Here is a 26,889-nt window from a genome sequence, read left to right as displayed (position 1 = left end):
TCACACTCAGTGATGTCACACTCGGTGATGTCGCACTCGGTGAGTCACACTCGGTGACATCGCACTCGGTGAAGTCGCACTCGGTGATGTCGCACTCGGTGAGGTCGCACTCGGTGATGTCGCACTCGGTGAGTCACACTCAGTGACATCACACTCGGTGAGTCACACTCGGTGATGTCACACTTGGTGATGTCTCACTCGGTGAGTCACACTCGGTGAAGTCGCACTCGGTGAGGTCGGACACGTTGATGTCGCACTCGGTGAGTCACACTCGGTGACATCGTACTCGGTGACATCGCACTCGGTGAGTCACACTCGGTGACATTGCACTCGGTGAGGTCACACTCGGTGAGGTCGCACTCGGTGTTGTCGCACTCGGTGAAGTCACACTCGGTGAGGTCGCACTCGGTGTTGTCGCACTCGGTGAAGTCGCACTCGGTGAAGTCGCACTCGGTGAGGTCACACTCGGTGAAGTCGCACTCGGTGAAGTCGCACTCGGTGATGTCGCACTCGGTGAGGTCACACTCGGTGATGTCGCACTCGGTGACATCACACTCGGTGAAGTCACACTCGGTGAGGTCACACTCGGTGAGGTCGCACTCGAAGTCGCACTCGGTGACATCACACTCGGTGAAGTCAAACTCGGTGATGTCGCACTCGGTGAAGTCGCACTCGGTGAGGTCGCACTCGGTGAAGTCGCACTCGGTGATGTCACACTCGGTGAAGTCACACTCGGTGAAGTCGCACTCGGTGATGTCACACTCGGTGATGTCGCACTCGGTGACATCGCACTCGGTGAAGTCACACTCGGTGATGTCACACTCGGTGAAGTCGCACTCGGTGAGGTCACACTCGGTGAAGTCGCACTCGGTGAAGTCGCACTCGGTGAAGTCGCACTCGGTGATGTCACACTCGGTGAAGTCACACTCGGTGAAGTCACACTCGGTGATGTCGCACTCGGTGATGTCACACTCGGTGAAGTCGCACTCGGTGAGGTCGCACTCGGTGAAGTCGCACTCGGTGAAGTCGCACTCGGTGATGTCACACTCGGTGAAGTCACACTCGGTGAAGTCACACTCGGTGATGTCACACTCGGTGAAGTCGCACTCGGTGAGGTCACACTCGGTGAGGTCGCACTCGGTGAAGTCGCACTCGGTGAAGTCGCACTCGGTGTGGTCGCACTCGGTGAAGTCGCACTCGGTGAGGTCGCACTTGGTGGAGTAACACTCGGTGATGTCGCACTCGGTGAAATCACACTCGGTGAAGTCGCACTCGGTGAAGTCGCACTCGGTGAAGTCACACTCGGTGAGGTTGCACTCGGTGAAGTCGCACTCGGTGATGTCACACTCGGTGAAGTCACACTCGGTGATGTCGCACTCGGTGATGTCACACTCGGTGAAGTCACACTCGGTGATGTCGCACTTGGTGAAGTCGCACTCAGTGAAGTCGCACTCGGTGAAGTCACACTCGGTGAAGTCGCACTCAGTGAAGTCGCACTCGGTGATGTCACACTCGGTGAAGTCACACTCGGTGAGGTCGCACTCGGTGATGTCGCACTCGGTGAAGTCACACTCGGTGAAGTCGCACTCGGTGATGTCGCACTCGGTGATGTCGCACTCGGTGATGTCGCAGTCGGTGACATCGCACTCGGTGAAGTCACACTCGGTGACATCGCACTCGGTGAAGTCGCACTCAGTGATGTCGCACTCGGTGATGTCGCAGTCGGTGATGTCGCACTCGGTGACATCGCACTCGGTGAAGTCACACTCGGTGACATCGCACTCGGTGAAGTCGCACTCGGTGAGGTCAAACTCGGTGACATCGCACTCGGTGAAGTCGCACTCGGTGAAGTCACACTCGGTGACATCGCACTCGGTGAAGTCGCACTCGGTGAAGTCACACTCGGTGAAGTCGAACTCGGTGACATCGCTCTCGGTGAAGTCACACTCGGTGTTGTCACACTCGGTGATGTCGCACTCGGTGACATCGCACTCGGTGAAGTCACACTCGGTGTTGTCGCACTCGGTGACATCGCACTCGGTGAAGTCACACTCGGTGTTGTCACACTCGGTGAAGTCACACTCGGTGATGTCGCACTCGGTGACATCGCTCTCGGTGAAGTCACACTCGGTGATGTCGCACTCGGTGAAGTCACACTCGGTGATGTCGCACTCGGTGACATCGCTCTCGGTGAAGTCACACTCGGTGTTGTCACACTCGGTAATGTCGCACTCAGTGACATCGCACTCGGTGAAGTCACACTCGGTGTTGTCACACTCGGTGTTGTCGCACTCGTTGAAGTCACACTCGGTGAAGTCACACTCGGTGATGTCGCACTCGGTGATGTCGCACTCGGTGAAGTCACCCTCGGTGATGTCGCACTCGGTGACATCGCTCTCGGTGAAGTCACACTCGGTGTTGTCACACTCGGTAATGTTGCACTCAGTGACATCGCACTCGGTGAAGTCACACTCGGTGTTGTCACACTCGGTGTTGTCGCACTCGGTGAAGTCACACTCGGTGTTGTCACACTCGGTGAAGTCACACTCGGTGATGTCGCACTCGGTGATGTCGCAGTCGGTGATGTCGCACTCGGTGACATTGCTCTCGGTGAAGTCACACTCGGTGTTGTCACACTCGGTGATGTCGCACTCGGTGACATCGCACTCGGTGAAGTCACACTTGGTGTTGTCGCACTCGGTGACATCGCACTCGGTGAAATCACACTCGGTGTTGTCACACTCGGTGTTGTCACACTCGGTGACATCGCACTCGGTGAAGTCACACTCGGTGTTGTCGCACTCGGTGATGTCACACTCGGTGATGTCGTACTCGGTGACATCGCTCTCGGTGAAGTCACACTCGGTGTTGTCACACTCGGTAATGTCGCACTCGGTGACATCGCACTCGGTGAAGTCACACTCGGTGTTGTCACACTCGGTGAAGTCACACTCGGTGACATCGCACTCGGTGAAGTCGCACTCGGTGAAGTCACACTCAGTGATGTCGCACTCGGTGATGTCACACTCGGTGAAGTCACACTCGGTGATATCGCAGTCGGTGATGTCACACTCGGTGATGTCGCACTCGGTGAGGTCGCACTCGGTGAAGTCACACTCAGTGAAGTCACACTCAGTGATGTCGCAGTCGGTGATGTCACACTCGGTGATGTCGCACTCGGTGAGGTCGCACTTGGTGAAGTCACACTCGGTGATGTCGCACTCGGTGAAGTCGCACTCGGTGAAGTCACACTCGGTATTGTCGCACTCGGTGAAGTCGCACTCGGTGAAGTCACACTCGGTGACATCGCACTTGGTGAAGTCGCACTCGGTGAAGTCGCACTCGGTGAAGTCACACTCGGTGACATCGCACTCGGTGAAGTCGCACTCGGTGAGGTCGCACTCGGTGAAGTCACACTCGGTGATGTCACACTCGGTGATGTCACACTCAGTGATGTCACACTCGGTGATGTCGCACTCGGTGAGTCACACTCGGTGACATCGCACTCGGTGAAGTCGCACTCGGTGATGTCGCACTCGGTGAGGTCGCACTCGGTGATGTCGCACTCGGTGAGTCACACTCAGTGACATCACACTCGGTGAGTCACACTCGGTGATGTCACACTTGGTGATGTCTCACTCGGTGAGTCACACTCGGTGAAGTCGCACTCGGTGAGGTCGGACTCGTTGATGTCGCACTCGGTGAGTCACACTCGGTGACATCGTACTCGGTGACATCGCACTCGGTGAGTCACACTCGGTGACATTGCACTCGGTGAGGTCACACTCGGTGAGGTCGCACTCGGTGTTGTCGCACTCGGTGAAGTCACACTCGGTGAGGTCGCACTCGGTGTTGTCGCACTCGGTGAAGTCGCACTCGGTGAAGTCGCACTCGGTGAGGTCACACTCGGTGAAGTCGCACTCGGTGAAGTCGCACTCGGTGATGTCGCACTCGGTGAGGTCACACTCGGTGATGTCGCACTCGGTGACATCACACTCGGTGAAGTCACACTCGGTGAGGTCACACTCGGTGAGGTCGCACTCGAAGTCGCACTCGGTGACATCACACTCGGTGAAGTCAAACTCGGTGATGTCGCACTCGGTGAAGTCGCACTCGGTGAGGTCGCACTCGGTGAAGTCGCACTCGGTGATGTCACACTCGGTGAAGTCACACTCGGTGAAGTCGCACTCGGTGATGTCACACTCGGTGATGTCGCACTCGGTGACATCGCACTCGGTGAAGTCACACTCGGTGATGTCACACTCGGTGAAGTCGCACTCGGTGAGGTCACACTCGGTGAAGTCGCACTCGGTGAAGTCGCACTCGGTGAAGTCGCACTCGGTGATGTCACACTCGGTGAAGTCACACTCGGTGAAGTCACACTCGGTGATGTCGCACTCGGTGATGTCACACTCGGTGAAGTCGCACTCGGTGAGGTCGCACTCGGTGAAGTCGCACTCGGTGAAGTCGCACTCGGTGATGTCACACTTGGTGAAGTCACACTCGGTGAAGTCACACTCGGTGATGTCACACTCGGTGAAGTCGCACTCGGTGAGGTCACACTCGGTGAGGTCGCACTCGGTGAAGTCGCACTCGGTGAAGTCGCACTCGGTGTGGTCGCACTCGGTGAAGTCGCACTCGGTGAGGTCGCACTTGGTGGAGTAACACTCGGTGATGTCGCACTCGGTGAAATCACACTCGGTGAAGTCGCACTCGGTGAAGTCGCACTCGGTGAAGTCACACTCGGTGAGGTCGCACTCGGTGAAGTCGCATTCGGTGATGTCACACTCGGTGAAGTCACACTCGGTGATGTCGCACTCGGTGATGTCACACTCGGTGAAGTCACACTCGGTGATGTCGCACTTGGTGAAGTCGCACTCAGTGAAGTCGCACTCGGTGAAGTCACACTCGGTGAAGTCGCACTCAGTGAAGTCGCACTCGGTGATGTCACACTCGGTGAAGTCACACTCGGTGAGGTCGCACTCGGTGATGTCGCACTCGGTGAAGTCACACTCGGTGAAGTCGCACTCGGTGATGTCGCACTCGGTGATGTCGCACTCGGTGAGGTCGCACTCGGTGATGTCGCACTCGGTGAAGTCGCACTCGGTGAAGTCGCACTCGGTGATGTCACACTCGGTGATGTCGCACTCGGTGAAGTCGCACTCGGTGAGGTCGCACTCGGTGAAGTCGCACTCGGTGATGTCACACTCGGTGAAGTCACACTCGGTGATGTCGCACTCGGTGATGTCACACTCGGTGAAGTCACACTCGGTGATGTCGCACTTGGTGAAGTCGCACTCAGTGAAGTCGCACTCGGTGAAGTCACACTCGGTGAAGTCGCACTCAGTGAAGTCGCACTCGGTGATGTCACACTCGGTGAAGTCACACTCGGTGAGGTCGCACTCGGTGATGTCGCACTCGGTGAAGTCACACTCGGTGAAGTCGCACTCGGTGATGTCGCACTCGGTGATGTCGCACTCGGTGAGGTCGCACTCGGTGATGTCGCACTCGGTGAAGTCGCACTCGGTGAAGTCGCACTCGGTGATGTCACACTCGGTGATGTCGCACTCGGTGAAGTCGCACTCGGTGAGGTCGCACTCGGTGAAGTCGCACTCGGTGATGTCACACTCGGTGATGTCACACTCGGTGAAGTCGCACTCAGTGATGTCACACTCAGTGATGTCACACTCGGTGATGTCACACTCGGTGATGTCACACTCGGTGATGTCGCACTCGGTGAAGTCACACTCGGTGAAGTCACACTCGGTGAAGTTTTTATCAGTAGTGTTCTCTTAAGTGATGTTGCCCTCAGTGATGGTACATGCAGTGATGCAAATTTATGTTGATAATGCTCCTTTGAAGCACCTTTGGATGTTTTTCTATGTAAAGTGTTTTATATAGATACAGTAAGATGCTGTTGTTTTTATATCTATATATTTATTATATGACTTGTCACCATTTTTCTTTAGGGAAAGTGGCTGGTGACATATTTAATGATAACACCATTCTGGCCAACCCCATTGCTGGCCTGATTCTGGGGGTGTTGGTGACCATCCTGGTGCAGAGTTCCAGCACATCTTCATCCATTGTGGTCAGCATGGTCTCCTCAGGGTGTAAGTACATTCATCCACATCCTGATCCAAACAGTGTATTGAATTTCACTCACACACTGAACAGTCTGTTTGTTACCAGCCAAGCTCTCCTTGCATTGTGTGATATAGGGCTGTGTTGAGCTACTGCTCTGGACAGGGCATACCCTGTTCCTCCCTCTTTCTGGCCAAACTGGAGAGCTACACAGGGTAGAACCAATCCTGTGGATTTGGAATGTATTTACTTGTTTTTATTTGCTCTGACTGGTTAGATCATAAGAAGCAGGGAGGAATAACAAGCCATTAAGACTGGAAGGCAATCTCCTTCCACAGCCTATGTAGACTCTACTATGTCATGAACCCTTCTCCCCTCCCCACCACCCACCCCCTATTTATTCTCCTCACACAGCTCATGTGCACCCTCGAGTTAATCTCCTGAGGAATAACTCTATAATTACTCCCCCATTCTCAAAGGTACTGATTGTGACAGCTTTGATCTGGGATATGAAGGTGTGTATCCTGATTTCAGAGAGTGCCCAGTGCCACTGAGCTCTGCCAAGGCTGCCTCCACATAGGCCTTCACATATGGCCCTCTTATATTATTTAACTATAATATAAGTACCTTCCTGTAAGAAATGGGCAGTGTGGGTGCTGCACCGCAGTGGCCTGAGATGGAAGTTGGGGAGAGTGAAGGCAGACCATGATGTTTTCTAATGCATGGCTTTCTTGACAGTGCTCAATGTCAAAGCTTCTATTCCAATTGTCATGGGGGTCAATGTGGGGACATCAGTGACCAGCACCTTGGTATCCTTGGCCCAATCTGGGGAACGCAATGAGTTCAGGAGGTAAGACACACTGACCTACAGTACAACACTTGCTTGGGTTCTACTTTCTAATTGCTCCTTCATTGTAACATTGGGGGTCTACAGTTGGATCACTCCATATTCATTGACATAGTTGGCTTGTTGTATAATTCATTCCTCTCACATGATCTTATCCCTTCCAAGCTCCAGGCCTGACCATGTTCTGATGGTGTGCAAGAGTATTCTGTTTGTTAGTCCCAGTTCTAGGCATACAACAATTGCTTTGTATCCAAGCTCTATCTCTTCATTCAACCCCTTTCTCAATCTGTATATATGTAGGGTATGAGACCTAGTCACATGCTCCTGATTGTTTTATGCTGCTGTCAAACAGACAGGGCAATGAAGTTGGGCCTGGGCCTTTCACCATCGGGCAGGAATCCGTTTCCTGGATATGTGCTGCAGATTCGTATGCTGTCTATTCCCTCTGCCCTACACTGATCTCCCCATACGTTGGGCCCAATATTTACAGGGAGGCAGAGGGGGACATCCATAGCAGCCAGGAAACCCGGAAATTCAGGTAATTGGAGGCCTTGCTGAATATTTTCAACAATAACAATGCCGGCCAGATTGAGAGGTGATTAGCCTGTGAGGTAGGAAGGTGTGCATTGATAGGCTGAGGCATTGAAGCGGAGAGGAGGAAGGGGGGGAGAGGTCGGGAGTCAGGGCAGAGATCGTAGGTCATGGGACAGGTGGGAGATCAGATCAGTGGCACGGAAGGCCCAATGCAGGAGGTAAAACAGTTTTGCTTGAGGGGCTGAGGAAGGCCTCCTACTTCTCCTGGCCCACTAGTAATGCTGGAACGTCTCTTAACTGCCGAATCCGGCCCTTCTCACCTCCCTCCAGCTGTTGGATGTCCCAAGCCCTGTGAGGCCAGCCTACAGGTGTTAAATCCAAATGGCTGCTAAAATCTGAGCCACACAGCCTCATTAACATATTTAAGTGATTGACCTGCCTCTTGAGAGCAGTTTAATTGCCTTCCTCTCAACCTGCCTCTGTTAAAACCCACAAGTGGATCCATTAGAGGAAAGTTGGGGTCAGGTTTCCGAATTTTGAAATGTTAAGCCCTTCTCCTCTCCTGGCCCATCGTCTCCCTCAGCTTCCTCTCCTCTCCTTCCCTCCTTCACTCCTCAAGCCAGGCTTCTCCTCTTGTCCAATAATCTGATGAAGTAAATTGCCCAATCTTATGCATTCCATCCAGTTTCCATTTCATTGAGATTAGAATTGGGCGGGTTCTACCACCTAGGGAGGGCACTTTAAGCTCCTGGCTGTGACATTTTTCTGGGATACAGGTTCACTGTATGCTCAATAGGTAGGTTGCTCAATAGGAAGATACTGTCAAGCTTGAGGCCCACACATGTGGGGACCCCTCGCTGCCATCAGTGGAGGGTGATTCCAAATGATTATTCACTCCCTGACCCAATGATGATGATGGGTTTCTGAAGGCCTTGGCTGAGATCCACTACCTCAGCACAAGTCAGGGATGGAACCTCAGTGGCAGTTCCTTGCTTGTATTGCTTGGCTATACGTCACGTTTGACAGCAAACTTATCAGAGTTGTGTTGTCTTATGGGAGAGTAGTATGTGTGACTGCCTGATACTGTCACCACATTTAAAAATAAAGTTCTCAGGATATGGGTATCACTGGCAAGGCCGGTATTTATTGCCCAGCCCTAGTTGCCCTGAGTGACTGACTAGGCCCATTTCAAGGTCAGTTAAGAGTCAATTAGATGGGTGTGGGACAGGAATCTCATCGAGGCCCAGAATGGGTAAGGTTTCCTTCCCGAATGGATGCTAATGAATGAGTTGGATTTTTACAACAACCTCACAGCTTTTTGGTCATTTTTATTGATACTAGCTTTTTATTTCCAGAATTATTAAAATGAGTTCCAATTCTCAAGCTGCTATAGTGGACTTTGAACTCACATTCTCTGGATTTCCAGTAGTATAAGCACTATGCTAACAAATCATGCAAGCTAATAATTTCTGTAATTACAGAAAGAGGCTATTCAGCCCATTGCGCCTGTCCTGATGCTAGCTCTGACCAATGCTGTTTACTCCAATTCCATTTCCCTTCCCCCTTTCTTTTAAAGTGACATCTGGGGATTGTATCCTGGCAGATTTAAAGTGGTCTTACTGTTGTGACATGTTGCTCCTCTGCCCCCAGGGCCTTTGCAGGTTCAGCAGTGCACGGGATATTTAACTGGATGACCGTGATCATTTTACTCCCAATTGAGATTGGCACTGGTTTTCTCTACCACATCAGCAAGGTCAGCATCGAGAGCTTCAACATTCAGTCAGGAGAGACCTCTCCGGACATCTTGAAAGTCATCACAGAGCCCTTTACACAGCTTATCATCATGGTAAGTATGCCAGCTTCAAGTGAACTTAGGATCTGAGGTACCTACATCCAGAGACAAAGCTTACAAGAGACTCACCTTACACAAGGGTAACTGCACATTCGCAACCTCAGACACACCCCACAATGGGAGAGGTGGGGAGTGGGAGTCTGGGTGACATTGAGAGTTGGCCATCTTTCCTTTCACCACTGGAATTTGGCTTATATCCAGCCCTAATTGTTGGGCTGAAGGTCTCCCCTGTCGGATGCAATGCATCCCTATATGAAATGAACTTGGGAAAATGTCAAGCAGCCTCAGAGTTTGCATGGTCCCATGGCGCACACACAACATGGGCAGAGACTGGAATGTGAGAGGCTACAGCAGGGATCACAGCTCCATCCCACCACCCCACAATCCATTCCTTGCAGTATTTACAAATCAGATTCATGTTGGGTGAGTAATCGGGGCACAAATCATAGAAATATTCAATTGGAACCTGCTCATGAATTCCTTCTTTAAAATATATTTTTGATGCATTTTCCATTAGTTCCATTAGATGGAGCTTTTGTATTTTACAAATACATTACTTAGTAGCAAACACTGGTCTATTAGCAGGTTTGATATACTTGGGCAGGATATTGTCTCAGAGATGGATCAGTCTCCACAACTCCTAGTGACCCATCATCAATACCCTAACTAGCAACGTAGCATCACATCATACTCCTAAAATACTCATATAAAAGGACAGATTCCAAATTGGAAGCTGAGAAATAACCATTCCCTACTCCAAGCATCATAAGGACCAGCAAATCAACTGAGCTGCGCCTTCAGCCAAGCTGTGATAGTCCCTGGTGCCCCGACCCAGGCAAACAACCCCCGACCCTTCCCATATCACCAATGCCCTGAAACTGAAGCATGAAAGAATCCATCGAGGAGAAGGTGGGAAGTTAGTGTTTTCCGTCAAGAGTTAGGCGGCTTACATGAGCTGTCATTGAACTTTTTCCTGCATTCTGGCCATGTCCTGGGGTGATACCTCTGGCAATGCCATCCCTGCCTTCTCATTCTGGGGGTCCCTTGCAGCTTTTCCTGTTCCTGCCATTGTCCCCGTTCTTACACATTAGTTGCCTGCAGCCACAGTGCACCTCCCGTTTATGAAGATCAGGCTGCCATGAGATGATGTCCCCATTAAGTGAACTTCCGAATGAACAGAATAAGTAGCTCTGGGAGTTAGCTTATTTTATTTGAATTAATAAGGGGGATGAATTTGGAGCCTTAGCTCAATCCATATGATCAGTTAAAGGTCCGGTCACAGTGCTGATTCTGCATACAAAAACACACTTATATCAATTTCCATCCCTAAGAATCAAAGGAAAGAGGAACAGCAGGAAGCCTTTCAGCCCCTCAAGCCTGGTCTGCCATTCAATGGGATCATGGCTGATTTGCGGCCTAACACAATATATTCTTCTTTGTCCCATATCCCTTAATGCCTTTGGTCAACAATCTATCAATATCAGATGTAAGACTAACATTTGATCTAGCATCAATTGCCATTTGTGAAAGAGAGTTCCAAACTTCTACCACCCTTTGTATGTAGAAATGTTTCCTAATTTCACTCCCAAAAAAGCTGGTTCTAATTTTTAGGTTGCGTCCCCTACTCCCAGACTCTCCAAGCAGTGGAAATAGTTTCTCTCTATCTATCCTATTAATTCTCCTCATTATCTTGAAAATTTTAATCAAATCATGCCTGAACAGTGTTGGTAGCAATCACACCTGTCAGCCATAAGGTCTGGTTCAAGTCCCAATACGGGGCTTGAACACAAACACCAGGACTCAGTGTAGTACTGAGAGAGTGCTGCACCGTTGGAGGTGCCATCTTTTGGATGAGACGTCAAACCACGGCCCATCTGCCTGCACGGGGAGATGTAAAAGATCCCATGGCACAATTTCAAAGAAGAGCAGAGAAGTTATACCTGGTGTCCTGGCTAACATTTTCCCTCAAATGACATCACAAAACAGATTATTTGGTCATTATCACATTGCTGTTTGTGGGAGTTTCCTGTGTGGTGCTGTGTGTCCTACATTTTAACAGTGACTACTGTCATGCACGGAAGGAGCCGTGATAAAATAAACAATCAACTGGAAGAATTATGAATTTAAAAAATCACCAGTTAAACAAAACCACAAGAACATGGACACTTGTACCACAGTCAAAATGGATTGGTGGTCATGTGACCCTTCCTATAGTGGAAATCAACAAACCTGTCTCCAAGAATGGAACTTGACCTTGTCTGAAGTTGCTCTGGGGAAAATCCCTTTGAAATTGAAAATTAAGGTGACTACCACCTCCAGTCTGAAGTTTTATCACCAGAAAATCTACAACACCTCAACAAGTTCAAGACTACAAACACCCAGTCCTGCATCTTTGGAAGAGACTGTGCTCCTGAAAAGATTCAACAGGTTTACCATAAGCCATGAACACCTACCTCACTTTGAACTTTAAATGATTTACCTTTTTTCTGTCTATCTATCTATTCTTGTGTATGTGTGTGAGTGAATGTGTGCGTGTGGGTGAGGTTGCGACCATTTCAGGAATTGTGTAAAAATAAACCTGTCCTTTGTCTGCTTATTTGACCCTAAAACACTCGGGAACTAATTCACCATTTTTAACAGAACATGATTGCGGTCAGCTGGGAGGCAAACAGTGGGAACCACCCACAACCCTTTCTATCTGTCTGTAACAATTACCATTCACAACTAATCTCCTAGATATAAAGGGTAGCATTCTATTACTCTCTTTAATTATTTTCTGTACCTAGCCATCATATTTTAATGACTTATGTCTGTGGACCTGTAAGTTTCTTTGGACACCCACCGCTTCTTAGCTTTTCACCATTTAGGAAGTATCTGATATATCATTTTTAGGTCCATTTGCCTACATTGGAATCCATTTGCCCATTCACTTAATCTATTCACATCTCTTTGTAATTTTATACTTCCATTCACACTGTTTACAATGTTGCCTATCTTTGTGTCAACAGAAAACTAGGAAATGTGGCTCTCTATCCCATCATCAAAGTTGTCAATAAATAGTTGAGGCCCCAAGACATATCACTGTGGGACAGCACTAGTCATACTCTGTCAATTAGAGTATCTGCCCATTAACCCTACTTTCTGTCTCCTGCCGTTTAGCCAATCTTCTAACTGGTCAATATTTGCCTTCAGTTCCAGGTGTTTCAACTTTAGCTAACAGTCAGTTATGAGGGAATTTATCAAACGCCTTTTGAAAGTCCAAATAAATAACATCCATCGAAATTCCCCTGTTCACTACTCTAGTCACATCTTTAAAAAATTCAACCACGTTCATCAGGCATGACCTACCTTTAAAAATGCATGCTAGCTCTCTCTGGTCAGCTGAAAATTTTCAGATGGTTCAGTCACTCTGTCCTTAATTATAGGTTTAGTAATTTCACAACAACAAAGGGGATAATTATCGAGCATAGTGACATGTGCAATTTTCCAATCTAAAGGAATGGTTCCTGAATCATGAGAACTTTGGAAGAGTATGGTTAGGGCATCTGTAATGTTCTCACCTACTTGTTCAGGAAAATTTTCTGCAACAGCATGTTTCTAGTCCAACAAGAAAGGATGACCTTCTCGACCTGGTTCTTGGGAATGAGGTGGGCCAAGTGGATCAAGTATCAGTAGGAGATCATTTAGGGGATAGTGATCATTGTATCATAAGTTTTAGGCTGACTATGGAAAAGGACAAAGGGCAATCCAGAGTAAGAATTATTAACAGGGGGAAAGCCAACTTCAATGGGGTAAGCATGGAGCTGCGACAAATAAATTGGAGTCAAAGGTTGGCAGGAAAAACGGTAGCTGAGCAATGGGTGACCTTCAAAGAAGAGATAGTTCGGACACAAAGTCTCACACCCTCGAAGGTGAAAGTAGGGTAAACAAATCCAGGGCTCCCTGGATGACAAAAAAGGTAGAGATTAAGATAAAGGAGAAAAAGTGTGCTTATGATAGATGCCAGGTAGAAAATACTATTGAGAACCAGGCTGAATATAAAAGGTCCATATATTATAACTTATATGGAAGTTATAATCCCCCATTAGAACCACTCTGCCTTTATCACATGCTTGTCTAATCTCTGCATTTATACATTCTGGCACTTCACAACTGCTACCAGGGGCCTACACACAACTCCCATGACAGTCTTATATATTTTTCTATTTCTTAATTTTACCCATGAAGTCACCACTGCCTGCTTGCCTCTCGTCTATGCTCTCTTAACATTGAAGTAATTTTATCCTTCATCACTAAGTCTATTTCTACCTCTACCAGTTTCGCTATCTTTCCTGTAGACTTTCACCAGAATTTTACTGGGCCATTGAGAACAAGTTTCCAGGTGGGTTGGGGGTGGGGGGAGGGAGGGGGTGGTGGGGGATGGGGGAAGCGTAAAATGGGAGTGGACTGTGTTTGGCTCCTCCATCATCGCAGCTTCTTGAGGCAATGGTGTCACTGGGAGAGGGGCTGAGGAGTCGCTGTCTACACCAGGAGCACCCTGTGAGGATCCCCCAGAAGCAGAGATTAGCCATTCCTTCTCCCTTGCAAGGCACACTTGTACCTCCCTGCTGCCCTGAGAAGTATGAGGAATCCAGGTGCCTCGTCCCCTCTTGCCCCACCACTGCTGCATTCAGCTCATGGGCAAGCCAATGGCATTCAGGTCTGCGCAGATCTACTGCATCCACTGAGTGATCTGTTAGATTAGGCTCTCCATCAGGGTCACCAGTCTTTCCATGGAGGAAGCCATGTGCACACATGCAAGAGATATGCAGCACCCATGGCCTGGCTGGACTCCTCCATCATCTGTGAATGGGTGCATCGAGCCTATGGAAGCTCCAGCTTCGGCTTTTGCCATATTGCTGCAGAGGCACGTCATCAGCCTGGGGCTCAGCATGGGCCTGGTCTCCCACAATCTTTCGACCGTCAGTGTGCTCGGCTGTCACAGCCTCCGTCAGCTGCTCGGCCACATCTGTGATGTGCTCATCAGCTTGTGAGCCTGAATCTAATCGTGAACTCACACTCACCACCGTGTGAGTATGTGCGCTGGTGGAAGATACGGGGAAATTATGTGATGTTACATCCTCTGAGGATCCCTCCTCCTCAGAGGTGGGCGGCTGGGCCCCCATCTCTCCAGATGGTCATGCCGTGGCTTGACCTAGACCTGTATGAGAGAACGTAAACATGTAAGGGTTAACGGCTCTCATTTCCTTATCCAAACTATCCTTGCTCCATCTGTCCAGTATTGGTCACAGGAGCACTATGCCTTATGTGTGCCAGATGCACCCTTGTGCACCCACACTTGTTCTCTCACTGTCTCGGGTTGGCACTCCTATTTCACCATCAGACATTGCACAGCCACCCTGGTTCCCTGCCAACTCCAAGGCCTCCTCTGCCATGGGAGTGAGGTTGTGGAGGTATGGCACCCCACTGCTAGTCTTGGCCCTCTCTCTGTTGTTGTGTGCTGTCTTCTCCTTGCAGTCACAAGAAGGAAGACTGTCAATTTCTCCACAGAAACAAGCACAGCACCTATTCCGCTGGCAGCACAGCAGTCCATGATGGCAGGCAACCAAATGCAACCTGCATACAGCCACACTTGAGGGATCTTGTGGGAGGTCACACCTGACAGACAGGTGTCTCTCACTGAGAAGCAGCAATGGCTCTGGCAGGATATGCTGCTGCCTGACCCCCTTTCCACCGACTGGGTGATCACTCCCTTAGCACTAAGCTAATCCTCTCACATTGCCACATGCAAGCCCCAAAGGGAATGGAGGTATGGAGTACTCACCTTGGTCGACCCAATGAGGTCATTGACCCACTTGTGGCACTGGATCCAGGTTCAAGAGGTGACCTCCTCTGCAATCTCCGTCCAGGCTTGCTCGGTCAGGTGGGACCCTCTCCTCCTCCCGTCCCTTGGGAAGAGGATCCCCGCCTTGCCCTTGCAGCCTGGAGGAGAACCTGCAGGGAGGCATCACTGAACCATGGGGCCACCTTTGGTCTTCACCCTCCTGCCATTGTTGATGTATCCTTCCAGTGAGTTCCTTGGTTGCTTTGAGTCTTCAGTGAGGGAAGCAGCAGCAGCATATCTCAAAGCAGCAGTAGCAGGAAGCAGTTCTCTCTTCAGGCAGCAACGAATGCAGGGCTGGCAGCACATTAAATATGGCACCAACGCCTGCCGCAGCATCAGCTGACGCTGACCTTACACCTCCGTTCCTGCCTCGGGCCCAGATTGGACAGCCCCCGCGCCTCATGCTCAATAATTGGACAGCCCCCTACCTCGCTTTCCATAATTGGCTGGCTCACTAATGTCCTTTAGGGAAGGAAATCTGCTGTCCTTACCTGGTCTGGCCTACAAGTGACTCCAGACCCACAGCAATGTGGTTGACTCTTACATGCCCTCTGAAATGGCCTAGCAAGCCATTCAGTTGTATCTAACTTCTACGAAGTCAATAAAAAGGAATGAAACCGGACGGACCACCCGGCATCGACCTAGGCACCGGAAAAGACAACGGCAAACCCAGCCCTGTCGACTCTGCAAAGTCCTCCTTACTAACATCTGGGGGCTTGTGCCAAAGTTGGGAGAGCTGTCCCACAGACTAGTCAAGCAACAGCCTGACATAGTCATACTCACGGAATCATACCTTACAGACAATGTCCCAGGCACTGCCATCACCATCCCCGGGTATGTCCTGTCCCAACGGCAGGACAGACCCAGCAGAGGTGGTGGCACAGTGGTATACAGTAGGGAGGGAGTTGCCCTGGGAATCCTCAACATCGACTCTGGACCCCATGAAGTCTCATGGCATCAGGTCAAACATGGACAAGGAAACCTCCTGCTGATTACCACCTACCGCCCTCCCTCAGCTGATGAGTCAGTACTCCTCCATGTTGAACAGCACTTGGAGAAAGCACTGAGGGTGGCAAGGGCACAGAATGTACTCTGAGTGGGGGACTTCAATGTCCATCACCAAGAGTGGCTCGGTAGCACCACTACTGACCAAGATGGCCGAGTCCTAAAGGACATATCTGCTAGACTGGGTATGCGGCAGGTGGTGAGGGAACCAACAAGAGGGGAAAATCTCACCAATCTGCCAGCCACAGATGCATCTGTCCATGACAGTATTAGTAGGAGTGACCACCGCACTGTCGTTGTGGAGACAAAGTCCCACCTTCACATTGAGGATACCGTCTTTCATGTTGTGTGGCACTACCACTGTGCTAAATGGGATAGATTTCAAACAGATCTAGCAATGCAAAACTGGGCATCAATGAGGTGCTGTGGGCCATCAGCAGCAGCAGAAATGTACTCAACCACAATCTGTAACCTCATGGCCTGGCATATCCCCCACTCTACCATTACCATTCAGCCAGGAGACCAACCCTGGTTCAATGAAAAGTGCAGGAGGGCATGCCAGGAGCAACACCAAGCATACCTCAAAATGAGGTGTCAACCTGGTGAGGCTACAACACAGGACTATCTGCGTGCCAAACTGCATAAGCAGCATGTGATAGACAGAGCTAAGCGATCCCATAACCAACGGATCAGATCTAAGCTCTGCAGTCCTGCCACATCCAGCCACGAATTTATGGTGGACAATTAAACAACTAACTGGAGGAGGTGGCTCCACAAATATCCCCATCCTCAATGATGGGGGAGCCCAGCACATCAGTGCGAAAGATAAGGCTGAAGCATTTACAACAATCTTCAGCCAGAAGTGCCAAGTTGATGATCCATCTCAGCCTCCTCCTGAAATCCCCAGCATCACAGATGCCAGACTTCAGCCAATTTGATTCACTCCGCGTGATATCAAGAAACGACTGAAGGCACTGGATACCACAAAGGCTATGGGCCCTGACAATATTCCGGCAATAGTAGTGAAGACTTGTACGCCAGAACTTGCTGCGCCCCTAGCCAAGCTGTTCCAGTACAGCTACAACACTGGCATCTACCCGGCAATGTGGAAAATTGCCCAGGTATGTCCTGTACACAAAAAGCAGGACAAGTCCAACCCGGCCAATTACCGCCCCATCAGCCTACTCTCAATCATCAATAAAGTGATGGAAGGTGTCATCAACAGTGCCATCAAGCGGCATTTGCTTCGCAATAACCTGCTCAGTGACGCTCAGTTTGGGTTCCACCGGGGCCACTCAGCTCCTGACCTCTTTACAGCCTTGGTTCAAACATGGACAAAAGAGCTGAACTCAAGAGGTGAGGTGAGAGTGACTGCCCTTGACATCAAGGCAGCATTTGACCGAGTATGGCATCAAGGAGCCCGAGCAAAACTGAGGTCAATGGGAATCGGGGGAAAACCCTCCGCTGGCTGGAGTCATACCTAGCGCAAAAGAAATTGGTTGTGGTTGTTGGAGGTCAATCATCTGAGCTCCAGGACATCACTGCAGGAGTTCCTCAGGGTAGTCTCCTAGGCCCAACCATCTTCAGCTGCTTCATCAGTGCCCTTCCTTTAATCATAAGGTCAGAAGTGGGGATGTTCACTGATGATTGCACAATGTTCAGCACTATTTGTGACTCCTCAGATACCAAAGTAGTCTGCGTAGAAATGCAGCAAGACTTGGACATTATCCAGGCTTGGGATGATAAGTGGCAAGTAACATTCGCGCCACACAAGTGCCAGGCAATGACCATCTCCAACAAGAGAGAATCTAACCATCTCCTCTTGACATTCAATGGCATTATGATCACTGAATCCCCCACTATCAACATCTTGGGGGCTACCGTTGACCAGAAACTGAACTGGAGTAGCCATTTAAATACCATGGCTACAAGAGCAGGTCTGCAGCGAGTAACTCACCTCCTGACTCCCCAAAGCCTGTCCACAAGGCACAAGTCAGGAGTGTGATGGAATACTCTCCACTTGCCTGGATGGGTGCAGCTCCAACAACACTCAAGAAGCTCGACACCATCCAGGACAAAGCAGCCCGCTTGATTGGCACCCCATCCTCAAACATTCACTCCCTCCACCACCGACGCACAGTGGCAGCAGTGTGTAACATCTACAAGATGCACTGCAGCAATGCACCAAGGCTCCTCAGACAGCACCTTCCAAACCCGCGACCACTACCAACTAGAAGGACAAGGGCAGCAGATGCATGGGAACACCACCACCTGCAAGTTCCCCTCCAAGTCACACACCATCCTAACTTGGAACTATATTGCTGTTCCTTCACTGTCGCTGGGTCAAAATCCTGGAACTCCCTTCCTAACAGCACTGTGGGTGTACCTACCCCACATGGACTGCAGCGGTTCAAGAAGGCAGCTCACCACCACCTTCTCAAGGGCAATTAGGGATGGGCAATAAATGCTGGCCTGGCCTGTGACGCCCACATCCCATGAATGAATAATAAAAAAACTACGAGATCATGTGTGGCCGCCACTTAATGAATAAACGAAAACAGCGCCCGCTTCCGATGCTGCAACCATGACCTTTGCCTTCACAACCAAATTCAGCCCTTATGACCTGGTATATTCATTTCCCAGTCCTGAGTGTCTTGCTGGCATATCTCAATCATGCCGTACCCTTTAAATTAAATCTGCACCTGGACATCATTCCATTTGTTCTTTATACTCCATGTGTTTGTACAAAGAATGCCGTAGCCTGTCATTCTGCTTTAATGTTTTACTCTCACGTTTCTTACTTCTCTCCCCTGGTTTAATTACTTTACATCTTTTAGTTTCCCATTACCTGTACTAAGTAAAGAAAAATTTCTGATTATTACTCTATTCTCTTCCCTTCTCTCTCTTCAAGCTACTATTTATATTATCAGCTGAGCCCTCTGCCCATTTATTAGTTTAAAGTCCTTGTGACCACCCTATTTATGATAGTTCCTTCTCGTTCCAATACTGGTGTCAGAATCCCATGAAATGGAACCCCTCTTTCCCACACCACTCCTTTAGTCACGTGTTCACCTCCCGAATCTGCTTATCCCTGTGTCAATTTGCACGTCGTTCGGGTAATACTCTTTGAACAGGACCTCTTGCCTACTCTTCCTCATGTTGTTGGTCCCAACATGGATGACAATGACTGGATCCTCCTCCTCCCTCTCCAATATCCTTTCAAACTAATTCGAGATGAGACATTTTCTCCTACTAATTTGCAGGCTGTGCACATGCTCCTGTAATGGACTGGGACTCACTCTATAATTTGCATAGCCTGGGTATTTCTAATTTCTGAGCTGTATCAGCAGGACATTTAGTTAAAGAATGAGATGTAAACGCTATTACAGGATTCATTACTCTGCAGCTGGATCAGTCAATGATATCAGCCATTGCAACTGGAGAAACAGGGGCCAGGAACAGGAGTCTGATTCAGAACTGGTGCAAGTTCAAGGACATAACGGTGAGCCAGCATTTTCTACAGCCCATTTTTGCACTGTGTTGAGTCAGCACTTCCTACAGCCCATGCAATTGAACACATGTAATCATATAGACTGTCAATGCTACCCCTTCAACACTGCAGCACTCTCAGTACTGCCACTCCAACAATACAACCCTCGGTCAGTAGTGCCCCTCTGACAATGCAGCACTCCCACAGAATTGCCCCTGCTACAGTGCAGCACTCCCTCAGTACTGGTCCCTCTGACAGTGCAGCACTCCATCAGTACTGGTCCCTCCGACAGTGCAGCACTCCCTCAGTACTGATCCTCCGAAAGTGCAGCACTCCCTCAGTACTGATCCTCCAACAGTGCAGCACTCCCTCAATACTGATCCTCTGAAAGTGCAGCGCTCCCTCAGGACTGCCCATCTGACAGTGCAGCACTCCCTCAGTACTGATCCGCAGAAAGTGCAGCGCTCCCTCAGTACTGATCCTCCAACAGTGCAGCATTCCCTCAAGACTGCCCCTCTGACAGTGCAGCACTCCCTCAGTATTGCCCCTCTGACAGTGCAGTGCTCCCTCAGTACTGATCCTCCGAAGGTGCAGCACTCCCTCAGGTCCGTCCCTCTGACAATGCAGTACTTGGGAAGCAATACAGGACAGAAGTAGTTCTAACTCAGTTAAATTATCACTTCATGCAAGAAAATCAAAACTTTACTGCCCCTCTGACAGTGCAGCTCTCTCTATGTACTGCACTGACTTGTCAGCCTCGATTTTACAGCAGTGTCCTGGTTTGAACCTATTACCCTCTGATTCAAAAGTGAGAGTGATACCCACTGTACCACACTAACACATAACTGTTTATCTCACAATACTGCCCAGTCGTGCTTGACTCACATCTTTCTGTTCATTAATAGGTTCTGAAAAATGTATCAGTGACAAATCTGACTGAGTGTGAGATTTTACACTGCTTTCAAACAGGGAATGAGACCATCACACTGAAAAACAGCACAGAGACCGAGAACCTTCAGCTGTGTAAGTGACAGGCAGATCTTCCTGGCAGCATTTGCAGGAAAAGCTTCTGATTTTCAGGCTAAACGTTGCTTTTTTAGGGGAATAGATTCCAATTGTCTAAACTCAACTTTTTTCCCCCAAAAATGGTGAGGGGAAACGATCACAGGACTATACCTGTACAGAGTAACAATCCAAATATCCATTACAGGACTGTACCTGTACAGAGTAACAATCCAGGAATCCATTACAGGACTGTACCTGTACAGAGTAACAATCCAAAAATCCATTACAGGACTATACCTGGACAGAGTAACAATCCAGGAATCCATTACAGGACTGTACCTATACAAAGTAACAATCCAGGAATCCATTACAGGACTGTACCTGTACAGAGTAACAATCCAGGAATCCATTACAGGACTGTACCTGAACAGAGTAACAATCCAAAAATCCATTACAGGACTGTACCTGTACAGAGTAACAATCCAGGAATCCATTACAGGACTGTACCTGTACAAAGTAACAATCCAGGAATCCATTACAGGACTGTACCTATACAGAGTAACAATCCAGGAATCCATTACAGGACTGTACCTGTACAGAGTAACAATCCAGGAATCCATTACAGGACTGTACCTGTACAGAGTAACAATCCAAAAGTCCATTACAGGACTGTACCTGTACAGAGTAACAATCCAAAAATCCATTACAGGACTGTACCTGTACAGAGTAACAATACAAAATTCCATTACAGGACTGTACCTGTACAAAGTAGCAATCCAGGAATCCATTACAGGATTGTACCTGTACAGAGTAACAATCCAAGAATCCATCACAGGACTGTACCTGTACAAAGTAACAATCCAGGAATCCATTACAGGACTGTACCTGTACAGAGTAACAATCCAGGAATCCATTACAGGACTGTACCTGTACAGAGTAACAATCCAGGAATCCATTACAGAACTGTACCTGCACAAAGTAACAATCCAGGAATCCATTACAGGACTGTACCTGTACAGAGTAACAATCCAAGAATCCATTACAGGACTGTACCTGTACAAAGTAACAATCCAGGAATCCATTACAGGACTGTACCTGTACAGAGTAGCAATCCAGGAATCCATCACAGGACTGTACCTGTACAGAGTGACAATCTGTGAATCATTTAGATGACATTAACTATCAGTTGACAGTAACTGCGTGGAGCAATACTGATGGTATCCATCAAAGGATGGTAAGTGGACAGAGTAACAATGAGGTGTATGGTCATGTTTCTTGGTAGTATGCGTACAAATAGATGAAACAGATGGAGAGAATTTAAACTTGTAGCCATGCTATCAGCAAATGCATGACTGTCCTTTGCAAACTCTTTAATTTTTCTGACAGGTCGCCATATATTTGTGAACACAATGCTCCCTGATACTGCAGTTGGGTTCATCCTGCTCATAGCATCTCTGCTGGTTCTCTGTATCTGCCTCGTCCTCACTGTAAAGCAATTGAATTCATCCCTGAAAGGGAAGATGGCACAAATTATGAAAAAGGTGATCAATACAGGTAAGAGGCAACGATCCATTATGTGTTTTGCAGCAACAGTGCACGCCACCCTTTAGAATGAGCATCAACATCACAGTGTCAATATCATAATCACGGAGTCAGTATAAACCTCAGTGTCAGTATAATCCTCAGGGTCAGAGTAATATATTGTCAGTGTAAAACTCACAGTGTCTGTGTAATACTCACAGTGTCAGTATAATCCTCACAGCGCCAGTATAGTGCTCAGTGTCAGTATAATCTTTACAGTGTCAGTATAACCTGCACTGTGAGTGCAATACATTGTCAGTGTAATAATCACACTGTTGGTATAATCCTCACAGAGTCATTATAATACTCACAGTGTCAGTGTAATATTTACAGTATCAGTATAATCCTCACAGCACCAGTATAGTCCTCAGTGTCAGTATAATCTTTACAGTGTCAGTGTAATACTCACATTGTCCGTATAATACTCACAGTGTCAGTGTAACACTTACATTGTCGGTATAATACTCACAGTGCCAGTGTAATACTCACATTGTCGGTGTAATGCTCACAGTGTTTGTATAATAATCACAGTGTCGGTGTAATACTCACATTGTCTGTATAATACTCACAGTGTCAGTGTAATACTCAAACTGTCAGTGTAATACTCACATTGTCGGTATAATACTCACAGTGTTTGTATAATACTCACAGTGCCAGTATAATACTCACAGTGCCGGTATAATACTCACAGTGTTTGTATAATACTCACAGTGTCAGTGTAATACTCACAGTGCCGGTATAATTCTCACAGTGTTTGTATAATACTCACAGTGTAATGCTCACAGTATTGGTATAATCTGTAGTGTCAGTATAATACTCAACATGTCATTATAGTATTCACAGTGTCAGTATAATACTCACAGTGTCAATATAATACTCATAGTGTCACTGTAATACTCACAGGGTCAGTGTAATACTCACAGTGTCACTGTAATACTCAGTGTAATACTCACAGTGACAGTGTAATACTCACAGTGCCAGTATAATACTCACAGTGCCAGTATAAAACTCACAGTGTCAGTTCAATACTCACAGTGTCAGTGCAATACTCATAGTGTCAGTGCAATACGCACAGTGTCACTGCAATACTCAGTGTAATACTCACAGTGTCAGTGTAATACTCACAGCGTCAGTACAATACTCACAGTGTCAGTGTAATACTCACAGTGTCACTGTAATACTCAGTGTAATACTCACAGTGACAGTGTAATACTCACAGTGTCAGTATAATACTCACAGTGTAAGTGCAATACTCATAGTGTCAGTGTAATACTCACAGTGAGAGTGTAATACTCACAGTGCCAGTTTAATACTCACAGTGTCAGTGTAATACTCAAAGTGTCAGTGCAATACTCACAGTGTTTGTATAATACTCACAGTGTCAGTGTAATACTCACATTGTCCGTATAATACTCACAGTGTCAGTGTAATACTCACATTGTCGGTGTAATACTCACAGTGTTTGTATAATAATCACAGTGTCGGTGTCATACTCACATTGTCCATATAATACTCACAGTGTCAGTGTAATACTCACATTGTCCGTATAATACTCACAGTGTCAGTGTAATACTCACATTGTCCGTATAATACTCACAGTGTCAGTGTAATACTCACATTGTCCGTATAATACTCACAGTGTCAGTGTAATACTCACATTGTCGGTGTAATACTCACAGTGTTTGTATAATAATCACAGTGTCGGTGTCATACTCACATTGTCTGTATAATATTCACAGTGTCAGTTTAATGCTCAAACTGTCAGTGTAATACTCACATTGTCGGTATAATACTCACAGTGCCGGTATAATACTCACAGAGTTTGAATAATACTCACAGTGTCAGTGTAATACTCACATTGTTGATATAATACTCACAATGTCAGTGTAATGCTCACATTGTTGGTATAATACTCACAGTGTCAGTGTAATACTCACATTGTTGATATAATACTCACAATGTCAGTGTAATGCTCACATTGTTGGTATAATACTCACAGTGTCAGTGTAATACTCACATTGTCCGTATAATACTCACAGTGTCAGTGTAAGACTCACATTGTTGGTATAATACTCACGGTGTCAGTGTAATACTCACATTGTTGATATAATACTCACAATGTCAGTGCAATACTCACATAGTTGCTATAATACTCACAGTGTCAGTGTAATACTCACATTGTTGGTATAATCCTCACAGTGTCAGTGTAATACTCACAGTGCCGGTATAATACTCACAGATTTTGTATAATACTCACAGTGTCAGTGTAATACTCACATTGTCCGTATAATACTCACAGTGTCAGTGTAATACTCACATTGTCCGTATAATACTCACAGTGTCAGTGTAATACTCACATTGTCCGTATAATACTCACAGTGTCAGTGTAATACTCACATTGTCCGTATAATACTCACAGTGTCAGTGTAATACTCACATTGTCGGTGTAATACTCACAGTGTTTGTATAATAATCACAGTGTCGGTGTCATACTCACATTGTCTGTATAATATTCACAGTGTCAGTTTAATGCTCAAACTGTCAGTGTAACACTCACATTGTTGATATAATACTCACAGTGTCAGTGTTATACTCACATTGTTGGTATAATACTCACATTGTCAGTGTAATACTCACATTGTTGGTATAATACTCAATGTCAGCGTAATACTCACATTGTTGGTATAATACTCACGGTGTCAGTGTAATACTCACATTGTCCGTATAATACTCACAGTGTCAGTGTAACACTCACATTGTCGGTATAATACTCACAGTGCCAGTGTAATACTCACAATGTTGGTGTAATACTCACAGTGTTTGTATAATAATCACAGTGTCGGTGTAATACTCACATTGTCTGTATAATAGTCACAGTGTCAGTGTAATACTCAAACTGTCAGTGTAATACTCACATTGTCGGTATAATACTCAGAGTGCTGGTATAATACTCACAGTGTTTGTATAATATTCACAGTGTCAGTGTAATACTCACATTGTTGGTATACTACTCACAGTGTCAGTGTAATACTCACAGTGTTGATATAATAGTCACAGTGTCAGTGTAATACTCACATTGTCGGTATAATACTCAGTGTCGGTGTAATACTCACATTGTTGGTATAATACTCACAGTGTCAGTGTAATCCTTACAGTGTCAGTATAACCCTCACAGTGCCAGTATAATACTCACAGTGTCAGTATAATACTCATAGTATCGGTAGAATACACTGTCAGTATAATCCTCAGTGTCAGTGTAATACTCACAGTGTCAGTATAATACTCACAGTGTCAGCATAATTCTCACAGCATCAGTGTAATACTCACAGTGTCAGCATAATACTCACAGAGTCAGTATAATACTCACAATGTCAGTGTAATACTCATAGTGTCAGTGTAATGCACTGTTGAACGACAAGAAAGCCCCCAGCGATTTAACATCCGCAGCACTTAAAGCAGCCAGAAGTACTGCACAAAGAACAGCTAGGCGTTGCGCAAATGACTACTGGCAACACCTATGCAGTCATATTCAGCTGGCCTCAGACACCGGAAACATCAGAGGAATGTATGATGGCATGAAGAGAGCTCTTGGGCCAACCATCAAGAAGATCGCCCCCCTCAAATCTAAATCGGGGGACATAATCACTGACCAACGCAAACAGATGGACCGCTGGGTTGAGCACTACCTAGAACTGTACTCCAGGGAGAATGCTGTCACTGAGACTGCCCTCAATGCAGCCCAGCCTCTACCAGTCATGGATGAGCTGGACATACAGCCAACCAAATCGGAACTCAGTGATGCCATTGATTCCCTCGCCAGCGGAAAAGCCCCTGGGAAGGACAGCATTACCCTGAAATAATCAAGAGTGCCAAGCCTGCTATACTCTCAGCACTACATGAACTGCTATGCCTGTGCTGGGACGAGGGAGCAGTACCCCAGGACATGCGCGATGCCAACATCATCACCCTCTATAAAAACAAAGGTGACCGCGGTGACTGCAACAACTACCGTGGAATCTCCCTGCTCAGCATAGTGGGGAAAGTCTTTGCTCGAGTCGCTCTGAACAGGCTCCAGAAGCTGGCCGAGCGCGTCTACCCTGAGGCACAGTGTGGCTTTCGTGCAGAGAGATCGACCGTTGACATGCTGTTCTCCCTTCGTCAGATACAGGAGAAATGCCGTGAACAACAGATGCCCCTCTACATTGCTTTCATTGATCTCACCAAAGCCTTTGACCTCGTCAGCAGACGTGGTCTCTTCAGACTACTAGAAAAGATCGGATGTCCACCAAAGCTACTAAGTATCATCACCTCATTCCATGACAATATGAAAGGCACAATTCAACATGGTGGCTCCTCATCAGAACCCTTTCCTATCCTGAGTGGTGTGAAACAGGGCTGTGTTCTCGCACCCACACTTTTTGGGATTTTCTTCTCCCTGCTGCTTTCACATGCGTTCAAATCCTCTGAAGAAGGAATTTTCCTCCACACAAGATCAGGGGGCAGGTTGTTCAACCTTGCCCGTCTAAGAGCGAAGTCCAAAGTACGGAAAGTCCTCATCAGAGAACTCCTCTTTGCTGACGATGCTGCTTTAACATCTCACACTGAAG

General features: G+C 47.6%; 1 protein-coding gene across 1 annotated transcript in view; it reads left to right on the top strand.

Moving 5' to 3' along the window:
- Window positions 1–26,889, top strand: part of LOC137347480 (sodium-dependent phosphate transport protein 2C-like) — a 180,049-nt gene that overhangs the window by 59,244 nt on the left and 93,916 nt on the right. Inside the window, exons 6-11 of the mRNA XM_068011926.1 lie at window positions 5,970–6,113; window positions 6,823–6,934; window positions 9,116–9,311; window positions 19,613–19,708; window positions 20,602–20,719; window positions 22,088–22,255. Of these exons, the coding sequence (XP_067868027.1) occupies window positions 5,970–6,113; window positions 6,823–6,934; window positions 9,116–9,311; window positions 19,613–19,708; window positions 20,602–20,719; window positions 22,088–22,255 (834 nt within the window). The remainder of the gene's footprint in view (window positions 1–5,969; window positions 6,114–6,822; window positions 6,935–9,115; window positions 9,312–19,612; window positions 19,709–20,601; window positions 20,720–22,087; window positions 22,256–26,889) is intronic.

This window comes from Heterodontus francisci, chromosome 32 (genome assembly GCF_036365525.1).
Source record: "Heterodontus francisci isolate sHetFra1 chromosome 32, sHetFra1.hap1, whole genome shotgun sequence".
In the NCBI taxonomy this organism is placed as follows: Eukaryota; Metazoa; Chordata; class Chondrichthyes; order Heterodontiformes; family Heterodontidae; genus Heterodontus; species Heterodontus francisci.
The sequence above is the reverse complement of the archived record's forward strand: the minus strand, read 5'-3'. Positions and strand labels throughout refer to the sequence as shown.